Source organism: Panthera tigris, chromosome E3, assembly GCF_018350195.1.
Source record: "Panthera tigris isolate Pti1 chromosome E3, P.tigris_Pti1_mat1.1, whole genome shotgun sequence".
Lineage (NCBI taxonomy): Eukaryota > Metazoa > Chordata > Mammalia > Carnivora > Felidae > Panthera > Panthera tigris.
In genome coordinates, this window is record NC_056675.1 from 39,051,812 (window position 1) to 39,072,730 (window position 20,919).

At 55.7% G+C, this 20,919-nt stretch overlaps 2 protein-coding genes across 11 annotated transcripts; one reads left to right on the plus strand and one right to left on the minus strand.

Moving 5' to 3' along the window:
- Positions 1–1,319: 1,319 nt before the first annotated feature.
- Positions 1,320–11,464, minus strand: LOC102962134 (serine protease 41). Of its 10 annotated transcripts, XM_042972185.1 has the most exons (7): positions 11,358–11,439; positions 11,213–11,242; positions 11,099–11,125; positions 10,701–10,869; positions 9,523–9,806; positions 2,069–2,223; positions 1,320–1,722 (listed from the first exon to the last, which is right to left on the minus strand). In XM_042972185.1, the coding sequence occupies exons 1-7, from the start codon at positions 11,422–11,424 to the stop codon at positions 1,414–1,416; spliced, it is 1,041 nt and encodes a 346-aa protein (XP_042828119.1). In that variant the 5' UTR covers positions 11,425–11,439; the 3' UTR covers positions 1,320–1,413. The 10 variants fall into 10 exon arrangements, with proteins under 10 accessions (XP_042828119.1, XP_042828117.1, XP_042828122.1 ...); XM_042972183.1 differs by lacking the exon at positions 11,213–11,242 and having other exon boundaries at positions 11,099–11,212; positions 11,358–11,464; XM_042972188.1 differs by lacking the exon at positions 11,213–11,242.
- A 3,820-nt stretch (positions 11,465–15,284) lies between these two features.
- On the plus strand, positions 15,285–20,028 carry LOC102961850 (serine protease 27). The gene is made up of 5 exons (XM_015545031.2): positions 15,285–15,405; positions 15,849–16,011; positions 16,573–16,850; positions 18,424–18,590; positions 19,759–20,028. The coding sequence occupies exons 1-5, from the start codon at positions 15,285–15,287 to the stop codon at positions 20,026–20,028; spliced, it is 999 nt and encodes a 332-aa protein (XP_015400517.1).
- Positions 20,029–20,919: the final 891 nt, after the last annotated feature.

A 20,919-nucleotide genomic window follows, 5' to 3' on the forward strand; every position in this document is an offset into this window, starting at 1 on the left:
TGGTCCTACACAGCCGCTCACGCAGGCCCCGGGCCCCGGAAGCGGAAGCGAGTCTACCTGCTGCTGGAGGGGCTGTCCTGGCCCTGCCAGGGGGTCCCGCGGAGCGGTGTTACACGGCAGCCGGTGCGGGGCACTGAATAGCGCCATCCTCCAGCGACAGGTGGGACACCAAGGGTGATGGGTGATCCTCTTGGGGCCAGCTTGGAGGGCCTCGGAGCAGGGGACAGGAGGCGCCCTCAGGTTCCAGCTCCTCGGAGGGTGGGTTGTGGAAGCGGAAATGGACGGATGCTTTAGGAGACCCCACGGCATGCCCGGGAGACGGCTGGGGACTCGCCACCCAGGGATCTGCCGGCCCCTCCGTGTGGGGCCTGGCAGGTCCGTGTGCAGTGAGAGGCGGACAAAAACCCTGGTGAGGGGGGTGACTCGGTCCCGCCACCTCCCGGGGCCTCAGTTTCCTCACTGTGAAGAGGGAGAAGGGGAGTTCCAGCCTCAAGGGCCGCCACAGCGCATGAAGCCTGAACGTGTCGCCCTATAAACCTCGAGGCCGTCGGAGGTGGGGCAGAGGCGGTGAGGGCCACCCCCCCCCCCACTCCTCTACTTGTCTCTCCACAGCTGGGGGCAGGGGGTGGGGAGCCGAGGGGAGGAATGTGCCTCAGCAGTTCCAAGGTGCCCCGGAGGCTGCCCTGCTGGCCTCGGGCCTGGGCCAGGCCGAGGCTGCTCCCCTCCACCCGGCCTCACCAGGGGTGCTCCAGCTTGGAGAGAAGCCCGCGCCCGGTGTCCTTGTCCTCCAGGGGGCGATGCTGAGCCGTGCCCCTGCGGCTTCTCCGCTCCAGCAGGACTCTGCCTCCGCTGCCCTTGGTGGGAACCCCCTCATTTGGGCAAACATCATCTGGCTGCTTCCCTCCCTGCCTCGGTTTCCCTGTTCCTCACTGGGGCCTCCCGGCGTCACCTCCCAAGTAAACCTCCCACACCCCAGTCCTGGTCCCGGGTCGGCCTTTCGGGGACAGAGGTAGGGCCGGGAGCGTCTGGCGTCTGGGTGGAGGGTCGCACCGGCATGAGCACCGGGGGGCTCGGGATGCTCCCCCCGCTGCACCCCGCTCCGGTCTTCCTGGCCCCCAGCGACCCGGGGGTGACTAACGTCCTCCCATAAACTATCTTTCTGATTGAACCAACCAGAGAGGGCTCCGTGGTTCGTCACCCAAACCCGAGTGGCGCAGACAGCTGGAGCGAGATTTAGGAGTGAAGGACTGGATCCCGGGGGGACCGTGAGGGTGTCCGGGGAGCCACCCGGGGCCACAGAATGCTCTGCGAGGCATCGGTTCCAACACGCTAAGGAGTTTATTAGAAAAGGGACGAGGTGGGGGACGGGGCCTGGCTCAGCAGATGGCCCCAGCTCTCAGGACTCCGCTGGGCTCAGGCCGGCTGCGGGAGCCCGGCCCAGAGCACGGCGAGGGGCAGGAGCAGCCGAGAGGGGACTGGCCTGGGGGCGCCGCGGGCCATCAGCGTCTGGATCCAGTCGAAATACGCACTGACGTTGGTGTAGACCCCGGGCCAGTTGGGTCTACCGCAGCCCGATCCCCAGCTCACGATGCCAACCTGAATCCACACACCTCTCTTTTCGCAGGCCAAGGGGCCACCCGAGTCACCCTGGGGAGCGGCGCGGGTGAGCCAGGCTTGGCGGGGCAGGGGGCAGGTGAGGGGCTGGCGGAGAGGCAGGGACAGCTGTGGCGACAGCAGGAGGGGCTGTGGAGCCGAGCAGACCGGGTGCACGTCCTACTCCCCACCCCGGAAGGGAACGAGCCTCAGCTTCTGCATCTGCAGAGTGGGCATCGGTCTCAAACTGCCCCTTTCCCTCCCCCCCCAGGGGTCAGGTGAGAATCAAAGGTGGTACAACGAAGGCCAAACAATTAACGCTTGTTGTACAAGCTGGAGAAATAAGGCCCGTGGTTGTTTTCTCACGAATAGACTCGGGTGGGTTGGTGGGCACCAGGGGGTTGCTCCCAGGCCCAAGGTGGGGAGGGGTGGTGCCCGGGTCCAGCAAGGCCCTGGTGGGGGCAGGCGTACTCACTTTGCAGGCGTCACGTTGGCCATTCTCAGAGCCAGCACAGATCATGTCATCCGGGTCATAACTGAGGACACCGGGACGTCGGAACAGGAAGTCGCATCTGGAGTTGTTTATGATGGACACCTGTGCTTCCTGGAGACAGTAAGGAGGCGGCAGAACTGCCAGGGATTGAGGGTGAGAGAGAGGAAGAGGACAGCTTCGGTCCCTCCCCTGCCATCTGGGGCAGGGGGAGGGTGGAGGGGGGGTGGGCTCCACAGGGTCCGGGACATCGCTCTCGATGACGCCTCTGCCCCCAGCCCAGCACCGTTCACATTATGGGCAATGAACGATGTCACAGAAGGACCCAAGGGATGGGCGGGCGGTCACCGCTTCTCCCTGAAACTCAGTGGCCCCATCTGGAGAAGGAAGATGACAGCCCCTAGCTGGGCCACGGGGGAGGTCCCTCGGCCACAGCAGGCTCAGGGGGCGGGGCTGACACCGACACGGTGTAGGATTAACATACTTCACCTGCAGCATCCAGGCTGAAAACCCTCCAGATTTTTTCTTCATGTTTATTTATTTTAGAGACAGAGACAGAGACAGAGAGAGAGAGAGCGCAAGCAGGGGAGGCGCAGAGGGAGACAGACACACACACACACACACACACACACACAGAATCCGAAGCAGGCTCCAGGCTCTGAGCTGTCAGTGCAGAGCCCCACGCGGGGCCTGACCCCACGGGCCGCGAGATCGTGACCTGAGCCGAAGTCGGACGCTTCACCGACTGAGCCACCCAGGCGCCCCGAAAATGCCCCAGATTTGAAAAAAGGTATGAATCCCTGTCTTGAGGACGCCGAGCAATTCCCCCGAGCAGGATAAACACAAAGAGATCTACCCGGAGATACATTTTCAGCAAAGTATCGAAGGGGAGACTCCGGTAAACAGCAAGAGAGAAGCCGCATGCGTGTCACATCAAAGATCCCCACCAAGATTAACAGCCACATTCTTCTCAGATACCCTGGAGGCGGGGGGGGGTGGGTTGCGGGATGACACATTCAAAGGGCCGAAAGAATCAAACAGGCGACTGAGAATATTCTGTATCTGTATCAGAATCCTGTATCAGGCTATCCTTCAGAAAATGAGGCGGCGACCTGCCTTAGTAGAAACAGAAAAGGGAGCAAGGGAGGTCTTCAGGACCCTGGCCAGTGTCCGTTCATAAGAAGAAAGAGAGGGCGCTGGTAAAGGTGACCACAGGGGTAAATAGGAGAGCCAGGCCTATTATGGCTTTGGTTTATCACTTCTTTCCCTTCCTTTATAATTTAAGACACGTGCATACAACAACTATAAATCTCTGAGGAAAGAGCTGCGTAAGGAACGGAATTTTTGTGTACTACTGAAGCTAAGTTGCTATTAATCCGACATAGATTGCTATAAACTTGTTGGGGCATCTGGCTGGCTCAGCTGGTGAAGCGTTTGTTGATTTTGGCTCAGGTCATGGTCCCAGGGTCGTGGGATCGAGCCCCACGTCAGGCTCTGTGTTGAACGTGAAGCCTGCTTAACATATTCTCTCTCTCTCTCTCTTTCTCTCTCCCCCTCTGCCCCTCTCCCCGACTTTCGCATTCACTCTCTCAAGTTAAAAAAAAAATCAAGTTTAAAAAAAATTTTTAAACAATAAATTTAAGTTGTTAATTGTAATCCCCAGGGCAACCACTAAGAAAATACACAGAACGCGAAATGGGAAGGTAATCAACACAGACCACTAATAAAAATCAATGAAACACAAAAAGAGGAAATAAAAAAGATATAAGGTACAGATAGAGATATTGAAAGATGTGACAAGACATAGAGAAGAAATAGAATAATGGTAGAAGTAAATCCTTACTTATCAGTAGTTAATTTTAATGGAAATGAGTTAAATGGATTAAATTGCAATTAAAAGGCAGAAATTAGCAGCATGAATTAAAAATAGCGAATCCAGGGTCCCCTGGGTGGTTCAGTCGGTTGTGTGGTTGAGCGTCAGATTTCATTTCGGCTCAGGTCACAATCCCATGATCGTGGGATCAAGCCCCACTTTGGGCTCCACACTGAACGTGGAGCCTGCTTAAGATTCTCCCTCTCTCTCCTTCTGCCTCTTTCCCTGCTCGCACTCTTTTTCTCTAAACACAATTTAAAAAAAGATTTTATTATTTTTTTAAATGTTTTATTATTTACTTTTGAGAGAGAGAGAGAGGCAGACAGACAGACAGAGAGCAAGCAGGGGAGGGGCAGAGAGAGGGAGACACAGAATCCGAAGCAGCCTCCAGGCTCCGAGCTGTCAGCACAGAGGCCGATGCGGGGCTCGAACTCACAAGCTGTGAGGTCATGACCTGAGCCGAAGTCGGACGCTCAACCGACTGAGCCACCCAGGTGCCCCTCAATACCCAACTTTTAATAATGAATAGTATCAAGGGCACTTGGGTGGCTCAGTCGGTTGAATGTTCGACTTCGGCTCAGGTCATGATCTCACGGTTTCATGAGTTCGAGCCCCACACTAGGCTCCGTGTTGACAGCTTGGAGCCTGGAGTCCACTTTGGATTCTGTGTCTCCCTCTCTCTCTGCTCCTCCCCTGCTTGCCTTCTGTCTCCCTAAAATAAACATTAAAAAAAAATCATGAATAGAATCAGAAAGATCAACAAGAAAACAGAAGACCTGAGTAACACTATAAATTAACTAGACCTAACAGAAGTATACAGAACCACCTGCCCCAACAGTAGAATCCACACCCGTCTCAGGTACACATGAACACTCTCCAGGATAGACTATATGTCAGGCCACACAGTAAGTTGCAATAAACTAGAAAAGACTGAAATCATACAAAACATTTTCTCCAACCACAGTGGACGGAGGTTAGAAACCAGTAAAAGAAGACAGACTGAAAAATTTGTAAGTATGTGGAAATTCAACAACATATTCTTTACCAATGGATCAAAGAAAAAAATCACAAGGAAAATTCAAAAACACTTTGAGATGAATGAAAATGAACACATGACACAGCAAAACTTGCGGGATTCAGTGCAGGCAGTTCTCAGAAGGAAATAAACGTATTGCTGGAAATGTCCACAGTAATACAGGAGAAAAATCTCAAACCAATACCCTGATTTATGGCTTAAGGGACTAGAAGCAAGCTGAGTTCAAAAGTAGAAGGAGGGGTGCCTGGGTGGCTCAGTCGGTTAAGCAGCTGACTTCGGCTCAGGTCATGATCTCACAGTCCGTGAGTTCAAGCCCCGCATCAGGCTCTGTGCTGACAGCTCGGAGCCTGGAGCCTGTTTCAGATTCTGTGTCTCCCTCTTTCTCTGACCCTCCCCTGTTCATGCTCTATCTCTCCATGTCTCAAAAATAAATAAAACGTTAAAAAAAATTTTAAAAAAAAGTAGAAGGAAAGAGGGAAATAATAGAGAATAGAGAAAATCAAGGTAGGGAATAGAAAAATAGAGAAAATCAACAGTTAAACCAAAACTGGGTTCTTTGAAACATCAACAAAACTGATCATGAAAGTGGGGACCTAACTACAGACTTTACAGCAATAATGAGGACTGTAAGGGAAACAGCTATCCCCCAAATTAGATCACACGGATGAAATGGACAAAATCTTAGATAACACAAACTACCAAAACTCACTCAAGAAGAAACAGAAAGTCTGAACACACCAATAAGAGATGAAATCTGTAGTCAGGGACCTCACAATGAAGAAAAGCCTTAGGCCATATGGCTTCAATGGTGAATTCTACCAAACCTCTGCAGACATGAACACCAATCCTTCTTAAACTCTTCCAAAAAATCGGAGAAGAAGGAATACTTCCTAACTCATTCCCTGGGACCGGCATTATGGGGGCACCAAATCCCGGACAAGGACATCACAAGAAAAAGAAACAACAGACCAATATCCTTAATGCAATAATAGTAATAATAATACATGTATATATATATATGCAAAAGGTATATATACAAAAAATACATATATGCAAACATTCTCAACAAAATGCTGGCAAACAGAACCTAGCAGCATAGCAACAGAACTGTATACCACGAGCAAGTGAGATTTATCCCATGAATGCAAGCGCGGTTCAACATACAAAAACCAATCAATATAATGTACTACAGACATTAATAGAATGAAGGAAAAAAACCCACAGGCTCATCTTAGCGGATGCAGGTAAGGCAGTTGGCAAAATCCAAATTCCTTCATTAGAGAAACATTCAATAAGCTAGGTAGGAATAGAAGGCACTCTTTCAACATGATAAACGCTAGATGTGAAAAACCCACAGCGGACATCACACTGAACGGTGACAGGCGGGAAGCTTTCCCCGAGATTTAGGGACAAGATGATGATGCCAGTTTTTGCCATTTTATTTAACATTTTTCTGGAAGTTCCCACCAGGGCAATTAGGCAAGAAAAATAAAACACATCCAAATTGGAAAAGAAGACGTAAAACTATCTCTATGCATACATGACATGATCATCCATATATACATAAGTACATATATATGTGTGTGTGTGTGTGTATGAAATCATAATGAATACGTTTAAAGAAGGCTAGGGTTAATAAATGAAGTCAGCAAAATTGCAGGACCCAAGATCAAACCACAAAAGTCTGTTATTCTACTGGGGCACTTGGGTGGCTCCACTGGTTGAGCGTCTGACTTTGGCCTTTGGCTCAGGTCACGATCTCACAGTTCGTGGGTCCGAGTCCCATGTCGGTCTCTATGCTGACAGCTCAGAGCCCAGAACCTGCTTCAGATTCTGTGTCTCCCCCTCTCTCTCTCCCCACCCTCTGCTTGTGCTCTCTCTCGCTCTTAAAAATAAATAAACATTAAAAAAAAAAGAAGTTTCATTTACAAAGCATCAAAAATAAGAAAATAGTTAGGAATAAATTTAATTGAGGCGATCAAAGACTTATTAACAAAAACTACAAAACACTGCTGAAAGAAACGGAAGGCCTGAATACATGGAAATATATCCCTTATTTATGGATTGGAAATATAATATAATGAAGGTGGCAATGCTTCCCCAAAGCAACCTACAAATTCAATGCAATCCCTTTCCAAACCCCAATGCTCTTTTTAGCAGAAATTGACTAAATGGCCCTAAAATTTATATGGAGTATCAACAGGCCCAAATAACTAAAACACTACTGAACAAGTAGAATAAAGTTAGAAGACTCACGCTTCCTGATTTCAATATATTATAAAGTTACAGGTATCAAACAATGCGGTCCTGGCACAAGGATGAACATACACACCAATGGAGTACCATTCAGAGTCTAGAAATAAGCCCACACATCTACAGTCAATCAGTAAGGATGCTGGGACAATTCAATTGGGGAGAGGAGTCTCTGTGACAAACGGTGCTGGAGCAACTGGAAATCTAAAGGCAAAATAATGAAGTTGGACCCCTACCTCACACCATGTACAAAAATCAACTCGAAATGGATCAGACACATAAATATAAGAGCTAAAACTATAAAACTCTGCAAGAACATGCAAGTAAATCTTCATGATCTTGAATCTGACAGTGGTTTCTTAGACCTGACATCAAAAGCACAAGCAACGAAAGAAAAATAATTTGGGGTTGATCAAAATTTTGCAAATTTTGTGCATCAAAAGATACTAGCAAGAAAGTGCAGCAAAGAGAGCTACACAATGGGAGAAGATATTTGCAAATCGTGTATCTGAGAACGGTTTAGTATCTAGAATACATAAAGAACTATTACAACTCAACAAAGACAACTCAAATTAAAAACGGGCAGGGGCGCCTGAGGGGCTGAGTCAGTTAAGTGTGCGACTTTTGATTTTGGCTCAGGTCATGACCTCACGGTTCATGAGATTGAGCCCCGCATCGGGCTCTGTGCGAACAGTGCAGAGCCTGCTTAGGATTCTCTCTCTCCCTCTCTGCCCCTTCCGATTGCTCTCTCTTTCTCTCTGAAAATAAATAAATTTGAAAAAACTTAAACATAGAATTACCACGTGATTCTGCAATTGTACTCCTAGATATACACACAAAAGAACTGAAAAGAGGTGTTCAAATAAAAATTTGAATATGAATGTTCATAACAGCTCTATTCACAGTATCCAAAAGGCAGAAACAACACAAAAGTCCATCAATGAAAGAATGGATGAATACATTGTGGTCTATCCATAGGATGAACTATTATTCATCCATAAAAAGAAAGAAAACTCTGATACATACTAGAACACCCATGAATCTCTAAAGCACCACGCTACATGAAAAAGGCCAAACACAGAAGGTCACATAACGTATGAATCCATTTACATGAAAAATCCAGAATAGGTATATCCATCAACACAAAAGGCTTGTTAGTGGCTGCCAAAGGGCCGGAAGGAGAGGGTAAGGGGGAGTGACTGGTCAGTGACTGTCGGATTTCCTCTGGGAGGGATGAAAATGTTTTGGAACTTGATGGAGTTCATGGTTATACACCGTGAACATACTAAATTAAATCTCACGGGATTGTATACTTGAAAATGATTAATTTAAAAAAATAATAAAATGATTAATTTAGGGGCGCCTAGGCAGCTCAGTCAGTTAAGTGTCCAACTCCTGATTTTTGGCTCGGGTCACGATCTCGTCGAGGTCATGGGTTCGAGCCCCACATTCGGCTCGGCACTGACGGTGTGGAGCCTTCTTGGGGGTCTCTCTCCCTCTCTCTGTCTCTCCCCCGCTCATGCTCTCACTCGCTCGCTCTCGCTCAAAATAAATAAAACTGTAAAAACTTTTTTAAAAAAGGAATAAAATGATTAATTTAACATTACGTGAACTAAACCTCAAAGAATGGGGTACAAGTAAGTATGTGCTAGACCATACATGAACCTTGAATATGCTGAGTGAAGGAGTCAGGGACAGAAAACCACACGTTGTGGGACTCTATTTCTATGAACTGTCCACAGTCCGGAAATCCCGAGACAGAAAGCAGATGGGTGATTGCCAGGGGAAAACGGGGTATTGGGAGTAAAGGCCAGGAAGTACGAGGTTTCAGTCTGAGATGATAAAAATGTTCTGGAGCTAGACGATGATGATGGTTGCACAGCCGTGATTACACTCAACACCACTGAACTGCATGCTTGAAAACGGTGAATTTTCGGTTTTGTGAGTTAAATCTCAATTTAAAGAACCCCACATACCCAAGGCCTTTCTGAGGAGCCCACCCCAGAAACTTCCACACCCCTGCGGGCCTGAGCCCAGCTGGCCTCCCTCTCACTGTGGCGTCGGGCTCACAGTCTCTGGAAGGCAGAGGGAACGGGGTGTAGGGACAGGAGGTCCTGCCCTGGCACGGGGTGGGCGGGGGCAGGCACTGCTCGGCAGCCCCCAGGAGGGACCCAGCTGCACAGAGACCCAGGTGGGGGCTGCTGAAGCCGCTGAGGACAGAACAGACAGAGGAGCCCGCAGCCCCCCTGCCCCACCCCCCCCTGCCCCCAGCCTCACCTTGACCTTCTTCGATGTGCCCCCAGCCCGTCACCCAGCAGTCAGCCTTGTTCTGGAACTCAGAGGAAGAGGCCACAACACAGATGGGCTGGATGTACTTATTGTAGGTGACGGAGGAGGACAGCTTCAGCAGGGCGATGTCCTTGAGTGACGTCCCACTCAACTGGGGATACACAACGATATCCTTCACCCTGTACCGATGGTAGAAGGTCCACAATTTCCAGGAAGTTGGCCTGGAGGACAGTTCACCAAACTGAGCCGTCCACTTCGAGGGATCTTTGTGTCTGGCGAGGGAGGAGAGAGCAGTCAAGGGTCCTCAGAGGAGGGAGGGCCCCCTGAGCACACATGGGGGAGGGGAGACATTCCCCGAGGCGGGGCCGCAGGGGTGCTGCCAGGGCTCATCCGGGACGCGGTTAGCACTTCCTCTCACGGGCCACTGCGCCCAGTGTAGAAATGATGGCAGCCCAGAGGAGATGGGCCCAAATCCCAGAACCCGGGGACCGGGGGATGCGGGGATGGGCAGGAAGGGCCTTTCCCTGAGGTCGGATCTGGCTGGTCACTCAACCGGCCTGTCACCTCCCACAGCAATCCTAAAAAAGAATGAACAGGGCACCCTGGTGGCTCAGCCTGAGTGTCCAGCTCTTGATTCCGGCTCAGGTCACGATCTCAAGGTTTGTGGGTTTGAGGCCCGCATTGGGCAGACTCAACTTGGAGCCTGCTTGGGATTCTCTCTCTCCCTCTCTCTGTTCCTCCCCCCAGTGTGCTTCCGCGCGCTCTCGCTCTCTCTAAAACTTAAAAAAAAAAAAAAGAACAGATGCACAGGACTAGGCAGGTGCGGTCAAAATAGCTTCCCCGAGCCCACGGTCCTGGCAGGCCAGGCTCTGTGCCCAGAGCTCACCCACCCCGGTCCGCCCCGTGGTGCACCTGCACCGGGGGAGGTGGGATGAGGAGGGGGCGGCTGGTGCTGCCATTCGGGGAGAAGACAGAAAAGAACACGACACAAAAGGGCACGGGAATGCTGTAAAGAACGTTCTGGAAAAGACGGAACAGGGTTTTCTCACGTGGCTGCAGCGGGGCCCGGGGCTCGGGAGCATAAGAGAGCTGAATCCGCACGCGTCGGGCCCGGACGACGCGGCCCCCCAACCCCGGGTCGCAGGGCCGCCCGCCCCCCGACTCACTTTTCAAAGCAGTGCGCGGCCGACAGCACCCAGCGGCGGTTGAGCAGGCTGGCGCCGCAGTGGTGGGCGCCCCACAAGCGCAGACTGCCCTGCCACGGCCAGCGCCCCAGCTCCGAGTCCTTGCCGCCCACCACGCGCGTCGTCGAAACGGTTCGGCGGCCGCAGGGCCCTGGGACGGACGCACGGGCACGCGGCTGAGCCGCACGACCCCGGCCGCCCCACCGGCCCGCGCGAGCCAACGCGAGGGGCCCCTGGGAAAACGCGCGCGTCGGGGCCGCGCCGCCCAGGGACCGGGGGACCTCGCGCCCCTCCCCACGTGGCGCGCGGGCGCCGCCCCTCCCACCCCCCCCCCCCCCCCCCCCCCCCTCCCCCCCCCCTCCCCGGGGCCCGGCAGTTACACGTGAGCAACGACGAGTTCTCGAAACCTGGGCGGGGAGAGGACAAGATGAGGCGCCCCTTGCGCTCCGGCTCAGGTGCCCTGCGCGGGGAGGCGCGCGTCCCGGGCGCCTTACCTGGAAACGGCCGGTCCAGATCCTGAACGCCTGGGGGGCCCGGAGGGGGGATGGCGGGCGGCCAGGTGCGCTCCCCGCGGTCTGCACGCGCCCCGGCCGTCCCCCACCACCCCTGGGGCGGCCCGCAGCCCCCGCCTCAGCTCACCCTGTCCCCGGAGCCCCGCTCGCACCAACAGCTGCGCCAGCAGCAGCGCCCGGACGCGCGCGCCCATGGCCGCCTCTGCCGCCTCGCGGCGCCCCCTCTGCTTCCGCCCGCTCGGGGCGCCCCCGGGGGGGGGGGACAGGGAACGCCCGCGACGCTCCCCCCACCCCCCCCCGCCTCCAGCGGGACCGGTCCGGGTCCGAGGGCTTCGAGCTGGGTACCCCAACCACACCGTGCCCCCAAACGGTTCTTGTCTGCAGCCCTGGGATCCCGGCTGCCCGGCTCGTTGCCCCCCTTCCTCCACCCAGCGCTTCTTCGGGGAAGGGCCAAGGCCGGTCCCCACCAGGACCCCCGTGGGAGCAAGTCCTCACCGAGCGCCCGCTGGGGGCCTGGCGCTATTGGGCTGCTGCTAAAAGCCACGGTCCTTTCCAGGAGCCCGAGTGAAATGGCCTGATGTGGGCCACCTGGAGGGCTCCCAGCCTCCCTGCTGCTCCCAGCTGGCCCCACCCAGCCCCACAGAGCCCACAGACAGTCTGCCTCGTCCTTGGGCACTGGTGCAGGGCACCAAAGTCATCAAGTTGTCTCTTCAGTTATAGATGTGAGTGAACAACTGAACTGGGGCCCCCAGGACCGGCCTCAGAGTACTGATCCGCTACAAGGACTCACAGGACCTAGAGAAGCTGTCATCCCCGTGGTGATGGTTCACTGCAGTGGTACAAGGCGTGGAGGACAGAGTCTAGGAGAGACCAGGTGGAAGCTTCCAGCTTCCCCTTAGCAGTGGAGTCAGACGGGCAGAGCTTAATTCTCCCGGCAATGACGCGTGACAACGGACGTGAAGGGGTGGTGGCCGGGGAAGCTCATGTGAGCCTGGGGGTCTGGAGTTTTTATCCTTGGGGTTCCGTGACAGAGGCAGGGTGGACAGCCCACGTGGCTAACCCTAGTCCTGACTAAAGCACCTCCTGTGGTCCAAGTGACGCAGTGTGGCCCGAGGCGGTCCCATCAACTGTGCTATTAGCATCAAGTATCTGGAGTGGCCCAGGGCTCCCGGTCTACAAAGACACTCTTTTCAAGCCAGACTTTGCGAAGGCTCAGAGGTGATTTCCTAGGACTTGGTCGAGGGTCGGTTCATCCTAGGCCTGTTCACTTAACCTGCTGTCACTGCACGGCCACTAGGGATAAAGCAACATCGGAGGAAAATCCACACATGCGCCAGAACGATCTGTTTGAATACAGGGACCGGCTTCGAGGAAAACGGGGAGAAGAAACACACAGAGCAGTGGACAGCTTAGAGGATGCCAACTGGTAGGCTTCGAAAGCTCTTGCGAGAGTGTTTACAAACACTAAACAAGAGTTAGGCAGGAAAAGGGGCGCCTGGGTGGCTCAGTCGGTTGAGCGTCGGACTTCAGCTCACGGTTCATGAGTTCGAGCCCCGCGTCGGGCTCTGTGCTGACAGCTCGGAGCCTGGAGCCTGCTTCGGATTCCGGGTCTCCTTCTCTCTCTGCCTCTCCCCTGCTCGCGCGCACTCTCTCTCTCTCTCTCTCTCTCTGTCTCTCTCAAAAATAAATAAAACATAAAAAAATGAATACAAACCAAGAAGTGTGTTAAGTAAAATGAAATCAAGGGTTGAGAAACGACAAAGAGAAGGCCAAGTTCTAGACTCCCCGGCAGCAGACTGGCAGACAGACAGGTGTCCTGATGTTGGCACCAGATGTCCCAGGCGTCTGTCCGGGAGTGTGAACTGGCCTAGCTTATGTAAGTCCACGGGGAGACCGAGTTCCCACCACGAGCTCGGCAGACACGTAGAAGAGGAGGGACGTGACATCATTTCTGAGTCAAACGCTTTGCTGGCTGACAAAATACCATAAAGTGGGTGGGTGGCTCATAAACAACGAATATTTATTTCTCACAGTTCCTGGGCTGGAAGTTTGAGGTCAAGGTGTCTGGTAAGGGCCCCCTTCCTTCCTGGTTCATAGCTGCTGCCATTGCCCTGTGTCCTCACGTGGCCACAGGGCAGAAGGGTTGAAAGAGTTCTCTGCGTCTCTTTTATAAGGGCAATGATCCCCCTCCTGAGGGCTCCACCCTTCGGACCTAATTGCTTTGCAAAGGTCCCACCTCTAAACACATCACCTGGGGCTTCAACATACGGATTCCGATAGATGAACTTGGGGGGAGGGGGAGGGGACACAAACATTCCAACCCCAGCACAAGGCTGTGCGTGTTTTACCTCCTCAGTCTCACACTCAGCAGTTGACCGGTGACCTGTGAACACAAAAAGGGTTATTGAGTGGGTGTGGGTTTTAAGCAACACTCACTGTGATGATGATAAGTCCCCTTGTAACGTCCTTAAATCAGCTTTACTCTGGCTCTTACATACTTCTGATAATCTAGGAGTTCTCAAGCAGAATTTCTGGGGCCAAACTAAAGAAAAAAAACAATCTCAAGCAGGCAGGATGTGCCTTGATCCTCGTAAGGCATCGGGGAGTCATATTAAGCTTCTTTTGCAACCACAAAAATCGATAATACTGTTAACATGTGCTTTCCTATTGTACGAGTATTCTAGCAAGTAAATTCCAATTTTTTAATATAAAAATATATATATATTTATTGTGACAAAATTGGTGACAAAATTGCCCACGAGATGAAAATGAACCCAAGATTTAAGAATGAAATACGGGGTGGCGGGGGGCACCCGGGTGGCTCAGCTGGTTAAACGTCCAACTCTTGGTTTCCGCTCAGGTCATGATCTCACTCGCTGTTCATGGGGTTGATAAACCCATAAATAAACTTTGGGGGGAAAAGGAATGAAAACATTGACACGTCACAAGCCACTGAAAAGACGTGAGGCATGAGCCCTTATGCCCCCAATAACAGAGCTTTGAAATACATCAAGCAAAAAAAAAAAAAAAAAAAAAAAAAAAAAAAAAAAAAAAAAATTTTTAAGTGCTTAATACTCCAGATGCTAGGAAATTCACATTTCTCCCCTCAGAAATCAAGAGATCAGGTAGGTGGAAAAGGCAGTAACGCCAAAGCGTTCACTGAACATGATTTTGACCTAAATCAGGTGTTTGGGGCTGCTCAGAGCCCCACCATGGCCCCCCAGGGGGAATGAGCCCTCTGGAGAGGGAGGTGCCCGTAGGCCAGGTGGCGCGGGGGCCTCAGAAAGGACGGCTGCTTGTGGAGAGAAGGAGAAAACTTAGCCACCAGGGCAAGTGTCCTGCATCCCTCCCCGCCCGGCGCCCTAGGCTGGTCAGCTCTGCTTTCTCGGCCACGGCCACCCACGGGGCTTTACAGAGGTGAGGCGAGGGGAGCGCAGCGGCCATCCAGGCGCTTGCTGTTTGCGGTCAGGGAGAGATAACAGGGGCACCTCCTCGCTGCTCTACCCCCGTGGATCACGGGCCCCTCTCACTCTGCAGCAGACTGGGGTGTGACCTCGGGTCTGCGGTTCCTCTCCCGCCCCTCCCCTTTTCAGGGCACCAGAGGCCCTAGCACAGAGCACCGAGGTATGTGGTTTTGTCACCTGTACGGCCTCCGGTGAGTCATTACACCACGGGAGTTCCCCTTCCTCTGCTGCATAGGGGGATAAAAGCGCCTGGCGAATCAATAGGGAGGGATGTGACACGGGGGACACAGGCCAGAACACGGGAAGCGGTGCCAGCCCCGTAAGTGGTGGCGTGGTTGGTGCCACGAGGCCAGTGCGGCCAGGGCGGGGGAGGGAAGGTCCCGAGCGTCTGGCCGAAGACGTGGCGGAGGCCAAGGACCCTGTGCCCAGGAGCAGTGCGGAGCCGAGCCCCAAGGGCAAGGCGTGGAGGAGTCAGCCACACCCCAGGACAAGCCCAGAACCTGGGCTTGGCTGCGGCCATCTTCTCTCCCCGAGTGTCTGAGGACTCTGACCCCAAGAGCCAGCCGCGGAAGTGGTGGCTGGGACATACCATGTCGCCGGCCCTCGCCGCCAGCCTGCTCTCCCTCCTCTCCGTGGCTCTGCAGGGGAGCCCCCCTGCTCTCCCACCCAACTTCTCCCTGGTGAACGCCAGCGTGACAGGCCTGGATTCAGGTAGGACGAATATCGGGGTGCCGAGAGGAGGGGCAGGTGCAGCCGATGTGTGATCCCCGCCCCGCGCCTTCTAGCCTGTGCGGGGCAGGTCCTCCAAGGAGCCCAGACGCGGGGAGGGGGAGGGGGAGGGGACCCTCATTCAGCCACCCCAGACCTCAGCGTCCGCCCGCACTGAGCCGCGTTCGGGCTGTCCCAGGAGCCGAGCGTGGCCAAGCCCTTTAGGGCCCCAGCTCCTGCTTCCCCCAGCTCAGCTGCGGGGCACCGCCCCGAGTCCTCCCCTGGAGCACGGGGTCCTACGTCACAAAGAACTGCACCTCGTGTGGCCTGAGGAGAAGGGACCGGGTGCCAACCCCTGAGCAGCAGGGATACATGAGGGCGGGTCTGCAGGGCCAGGGGAGCCCAGAGGGGACCACGCATAAGTGGCCCATGGACTCACCCCGCAGTGTGCGGACGCCCGCACGTGTCAGGCCGCATCGTGTCGGGGCAGAATGCCCAGCCGGGCCAGTGGCCGTGGCAGGTCAGCCTGAGGGAGCACGGACAGCACGTGTGCGGGGGCTCCCTGATCACCGAGGCCTGGGTGCTGACTGCAGCCCACTGCTTCGATCAGTGAGTATCTTTGGGGGGGCACAGGCGTGTGCCGGGGTGGCCGGGACCTGCCCTTCCCCCTCCCTTCTCCGTGTGAACCACAGCCTTCTGCCCATCTGGAGACAGGCGGAGGAGGGTCGTCACTTATCCACCCAGGATGGTCCCTGTCCTCAAGGCTGGGCACTGGCGGGGGGGTGGGGGGGGAGGGAGGGAGGAGACAGACCGTCCGGCCCTCCCATCGTCCACCCGCCGAGAAATGATTCGCTTCCCAGAAACCAAAGGCCCCCACACGGAAACATCCCTTGAGAGGCCAAGGCCTCAAGTGCACCGCTCACTAGCTGGGCAGCATTTGGGCAGGTGACCACCTCCTGGGCCTGGGGTACAGTCGCCAGAGGGGGGCGTGGGTGTCCGGCAGGGGTGGTCCCAGGATTGGGCGGGGCACTTCTCATTTCTGGCATGCGCACAGCTCGCAAAGCCGTCTATCTGTAGCATCAGGACCCTCAACTCAAGATCGTCCCCGGTCCCCGCCCATGGGACCCTGGCACAGCGCTCACCCCCCCACCCCGACTCTCCCATCTCCAGGAAGCAGCCCCTGTCCGCCTACTTCGTGCTGCTGGGTTCCATCTCCTCCTACCCCCAGGCCGGGGAGCCCCAGGAGCTCCGCGCGGTGGCCCAGTTCATCAAGCACCCCGAGTACTGGGAGGAGAACAACAGAGCCGACGTCGCCCTGGTGCGGCTGGCCGCACCTGTCACCTTCACTGACCTCATCCTTCCAGTCTGCCTCCCCAAACCCGGAGACTCTCTGGGTCACGGCACCTGGTGTTGGGTCACCGGCTGGGGGAACGTCGCCACAAATCTACGTAAGGACACCCTGAGCGTGTGGCAGGTGTTGGGTGGGGACCAATGCTGACGGGGCCTAGGGCCTCCCCCCTCCCCAGGGCTGGCCGCACCCGCCACCACACTCATACAGGACGAACGTGGAGCCTGCACACGGCAGAGGGGAGCCACTGAAATGCTGCCATGAATGAGCAGCCTGCCGCCCCAGACCCTCCGTCAGGCTCCCCGGTCTGCCCTCCCAGCACCCCGTAACCAAAGGACTAACGCCAGGCCCCGGCAGAGCTCTGGAATGCTGGCCCGGGCTGGGGCCCGGAACATTCTGACTGCCCAGTGCCGATGTCCCTTATATGTCTGCAGAATTTACACACGACCCCTGCCCTGGTGGCATGGGACCCAGGGCCTGCTCTCCTGGCCTCAGTCCTGGCTGGGTGACCTCCACCAGCCCCGCTGGGCTGTGGCTTCCCCCCCTTGGACAAGTAGAGCTTCCAGGGCTAACCTCGCGGGGTTAACGTGAGGGTTACACGGAGTGATGCATTTCGGGAGCTCCCGGCAGGGCCTGGCAAGAGTGAATTCTCGATACGTGGTGGGCCAGCAGCCATCACCACCGTCAGCGCCATGCTGAAATGTCACCTTGTCCTTGGCCGCCATAACAGACTACCACAAACCGGGGGGGGGGGGGGGGTTAAAACAACAGAAATGTTGTTCTCTCACAGTTCAGGAGGCCACGGTCTGACGTCAAGATGCTGGCAGGGCCGGGCTTCCTCTGAAGGCTCCAGGGAAGGAGCCTTCCGGCTCCTTCCAGCTTCTGGTGGTTCCGGGACATGCTTGGAGTTCCTTGGCTCATGGCCACATCCCCCGGGGACCCGCCTCCACCTTCCCACGGCCTCTGCTCTGTGTGCTCCCCTTTTCTGTCTCACCTTGATCCCGCATGACTTCATCTCAACTGATCGATCTGCAAAGCCCTTATTTCCACAGAAGGTCACCTTCTGAGGTGCTGTGCGGACACGAATTTTAAGTTTATTTATGTATCGAGAGACAGAGCAGAAGAGCGTGCCTAAGTGGGGGAGAGGCAGAGAGAGAGAGAGAGAGAGAGGGAGAGAGAGCATCCCAAGCAGGCTCCGCACCGTCCCCACGAGATCGCGACCTGACCCGAGGTCGAGTCGGGCGCTCGACCTGCTGAGCCACCCAGGCGCCCCAGACATGAATTTTTCAGAGGCCACACTCAACCCGCTTTTGACCTGAGCGTTGGGGGGCCAAGAAGAGAAGGGTCATTTGGTGGAAGCGACTTGACCACACTCTCTGGCCAGGGTCTCGGCTCTTGCCCCGCACCCCACGGTGCGTCCAGCTTACCCCGCCGCCCGGGCCCGGGGAGGGAGGCCAACGCCGCCGGGGAGGGCTCCCCACCCCTGACATGCGCTGCCAGAGGGAGGGGGACAGCGGCTCTTCCTGCCAGGCTTTCCCGGACACAAACGCAGGTCCCCGCTCCTCGAGAAGCAGAAGAGTGACAGGCAGAAATGACAAGCAGCGGCTGAGAGCCAGGAGGCGGTCACCTCCCTTCTGAGCTCTGCTCTGCTCCCCCCCCCCCCCGCCCCGCAGCGCTCCCTCCACCCTTCACCCTGCAGGAGCTGTACCTGCCCCTCATTGACACCCAGACCTGTAACCACTACTATCTGGAGAATTCCGGCACCGTCAGCCCGGGGCCCGTCATCCTCCAGGACATGCTCTGTGCCGGCTTCGAGAGTGGCCAGAAGGACGCCTGCGGGGTGAGCAAGCCACCCCCCTGCGGGGGCCGGGGTCTCCCACTCCCCATCACCCCCGAGGACTCCCAGGGCGGAGGAGGGCAACGTCGTTTGAAATACCAGGGTCGGGCGCCCCGGGGGCTCAGTGGATTGAGTGTCCGACTCTTGATTTCGGCTCAGGTCATGATCCCAGTCGTGGGATCGAGCCCCGCATCGGGCTCTGCGCTGACATCATGGAACCTGCTTGGGATTCTACCTCTCCCTCTCTCTCTCTCTCCCTCCCCCCCCGCCCCCCACTCCTCCCCTGCTCGTGCTCGTTCTCTCTCTCTCAAATACATACATACCGAGGGCAATTTGAAAAGGAAAAAAAAAAGTTCCTGGACCCGGTCTTGCTTTAAATATCCCACCGATATTATCAGAACGTGAAATACTTGCAAACACACTTAAACAAATCGTGACCGTATTTTCTCTCCCTAAAGCTTTTTCTTTTTGGGCCAGAAATGTCTTTTTTCTCTCCAAAAAAAATAACACTCGGGGCCTTTGAGCAACTTGTCCTCAGGGGCAACATCGCTTCTGGTCTGGGTTGCTTTGGTCTTTCCTTGTCTGCTTTTTTTTTATTAAAAAAAAATTTTTTTTTTACTGTTTATTTATTTTGAGAGAGAGAGAGAGCACGAGCACAAGTCGGGGAGGGCAGAGAGAGAGGGGGACACAGAATCCGGGCTCTGAGCTGTCAGCACAGAGCCCCACGCGGGGCTGGAACTCACAAACTGCCAGATCGTGACCTGAGCCAAAGTCGGACGCTTCACCGACTGAGCCACCCGGGCGCCCCCTCCTTGTCTGCTTTTATAAGCAAAACACACTTTATCTCACGTGCCCCCTTAGTATTATCACAGACTTTTTCGTCAAAAACCAAGCAACTTTGTTAGCGACACAGAAGTGCTCCTCAGAGCCCCTTCTCTGAAATGCAGTTTTCTTTAGAGAATACGGTGTTCCATCCGCCAGGGGTTTCACCCCTAATTCCCAGACCTCTGCCGCCTTCCAGAAACACCCAGCCCACCGACCCTCCCTGCACTAGACCTAGCCGGCAGTGTGGAAGGGAGGTTGGTGGGCCTGGCGAGGCCCCTGGGAACTTCCTCCCGTGAGCAGCCCAGCCCCTCTGGCCCTACCCTTCTGGACTCCTCCTCCTCTCTAGGGTGACTCCGGAGGGCCTCTGGTCTGCGACATTGGTGGAGTCTGGACCCAGGCAGGCATAGTGAGCTGGGGACATGACTGCGCCCTCCCGAAAAGGCCGGGGGTGTACATCAACGTCAGCATCTACACCGCGTGGATTGTCAACACCATCCAGGGCTCAGCACCGGACGCCAGAAACTTCTCTCCGATCCCTGCCGGGATCTTCTTCCCTGGCATGTTGCTGGTTCTGTATCTGCTGGGGGACACGCTCGTCTCCCTGGGCCTCGCCTGACCGGCCGCCCACCCTCTGTCCTCAGGGACCCTCTCTGGCCTCTGTCCCTCAGGAAGCCACCCCATACCCACATCTCCCCGACTTCAGACCCCGTGGCCCGTGGCCCGGCCCCACCTTTCGAGCATCCCCCATGGGCTTCGAGCTTCCCTTGCCCGCCCTGCCAGCCTGTGAGCCCCTGGGGACAGAGCCCGGTCTCCCCACTCCTCACCCACCAGTCACATCTGAGTCCCAGGGTGCACCCACGCCCGGGGGCTCCTGTGGTGGGTCTCTGGGGCTCTCGGAACTGGGGTTCGCAGCGCCCCCCCCCCTCCCCGTGCTGGGTTGGTGGCTTTGCAGGCCTGTCGATGTGAGAGGCAATAAAGACAAGCCGGCAGAAGGATGGGTGACCCGCCCCGTGCCTCAAGGCCCCAGAAGGATGTCTTTTAATGCACTTCCTGTTTGTGGGAGCTTTACCCCCAGGGTGTCACCACAAGCTCACGGCAGCCCTCAGAGGTCCGCGTTACTAATGTCCCCACTTTTCTCAGACAGGGAAACCGAGGACTTCAAGCTCCAGGGCTTGCCCAAGCCCGCTCGCTCTCGCAGCCCCGTCCCCAGGCTCAGTGGGGTCATGGCAGGGCTGGGGGTGCATCCACGTCACCCCAAGTATGAACATCAGAGCCAGGCTGAGCTCTCCGCCCGGCTCTCGCCCTCCTTCCCCAGCCTGTCTCTCCAGGGGCCGCGTGTGAGCCGGCAGCTGGAGGAGGCGACACAGGGCTGGGACCTGAGGCCGGGGTGCGAGTGACCGGACGCCCCCGCAGTTTACAACCAGGGCAGGGGATGGGAGGAGACGAGCGCAGGCTGGGCCCCCTTTCAGCGGGACCCTCCGCCTCCGTCCCGGGCGTCCCCACCCCG

Bases quoted from the DNA above. Each gene is read 5' to 3' on its own strand.
- LOC102962134 (XM_042972181.1), bottom strand. From the start codon at position 11,424: ATGGGCGCGCGCGTCCGGGCGCTGCTGCTGGCGCAGCTGTTGGTGCGA. The intron at 10,870-11,098 runs GTAACTGCCGGG...CGTCCGTCCCAG, and splicing joins GAACTCGTCGTTGCTCACGT to GGCCCTGCGGCCGCCGAACC. The intron at 1,723-2,068 runs GTGAGTACGCCT...CTGTCGCCACAG, and splicing joins GCCAACGTGACGCCTGCAAA to CTGTCCCTGCCTCTCCGCCA.
- LOC102961850 (XM_015545031.2), top strand. From the start codon at position 15,285: ATGTCGCCGGCCCTCGCCGCCAGCCTGCTCTCCCTCCTCTCCGTGGCT. The intron at 16,851-18,423 runs GTAAGGACACCC...CCCGCCCCGCAG, and splicing joins GAACGTCGCCACAAATCTAC to CGCTCCCTCCACCCTTCACC. The intron at 18,591-19,758 runs GTGAGCAAGCCA...CCTCCTCTCTAG, and splicing joins GCCAGAAGGACGCCTGCGGG to GGTGACTCCGGAGGGCCTCT.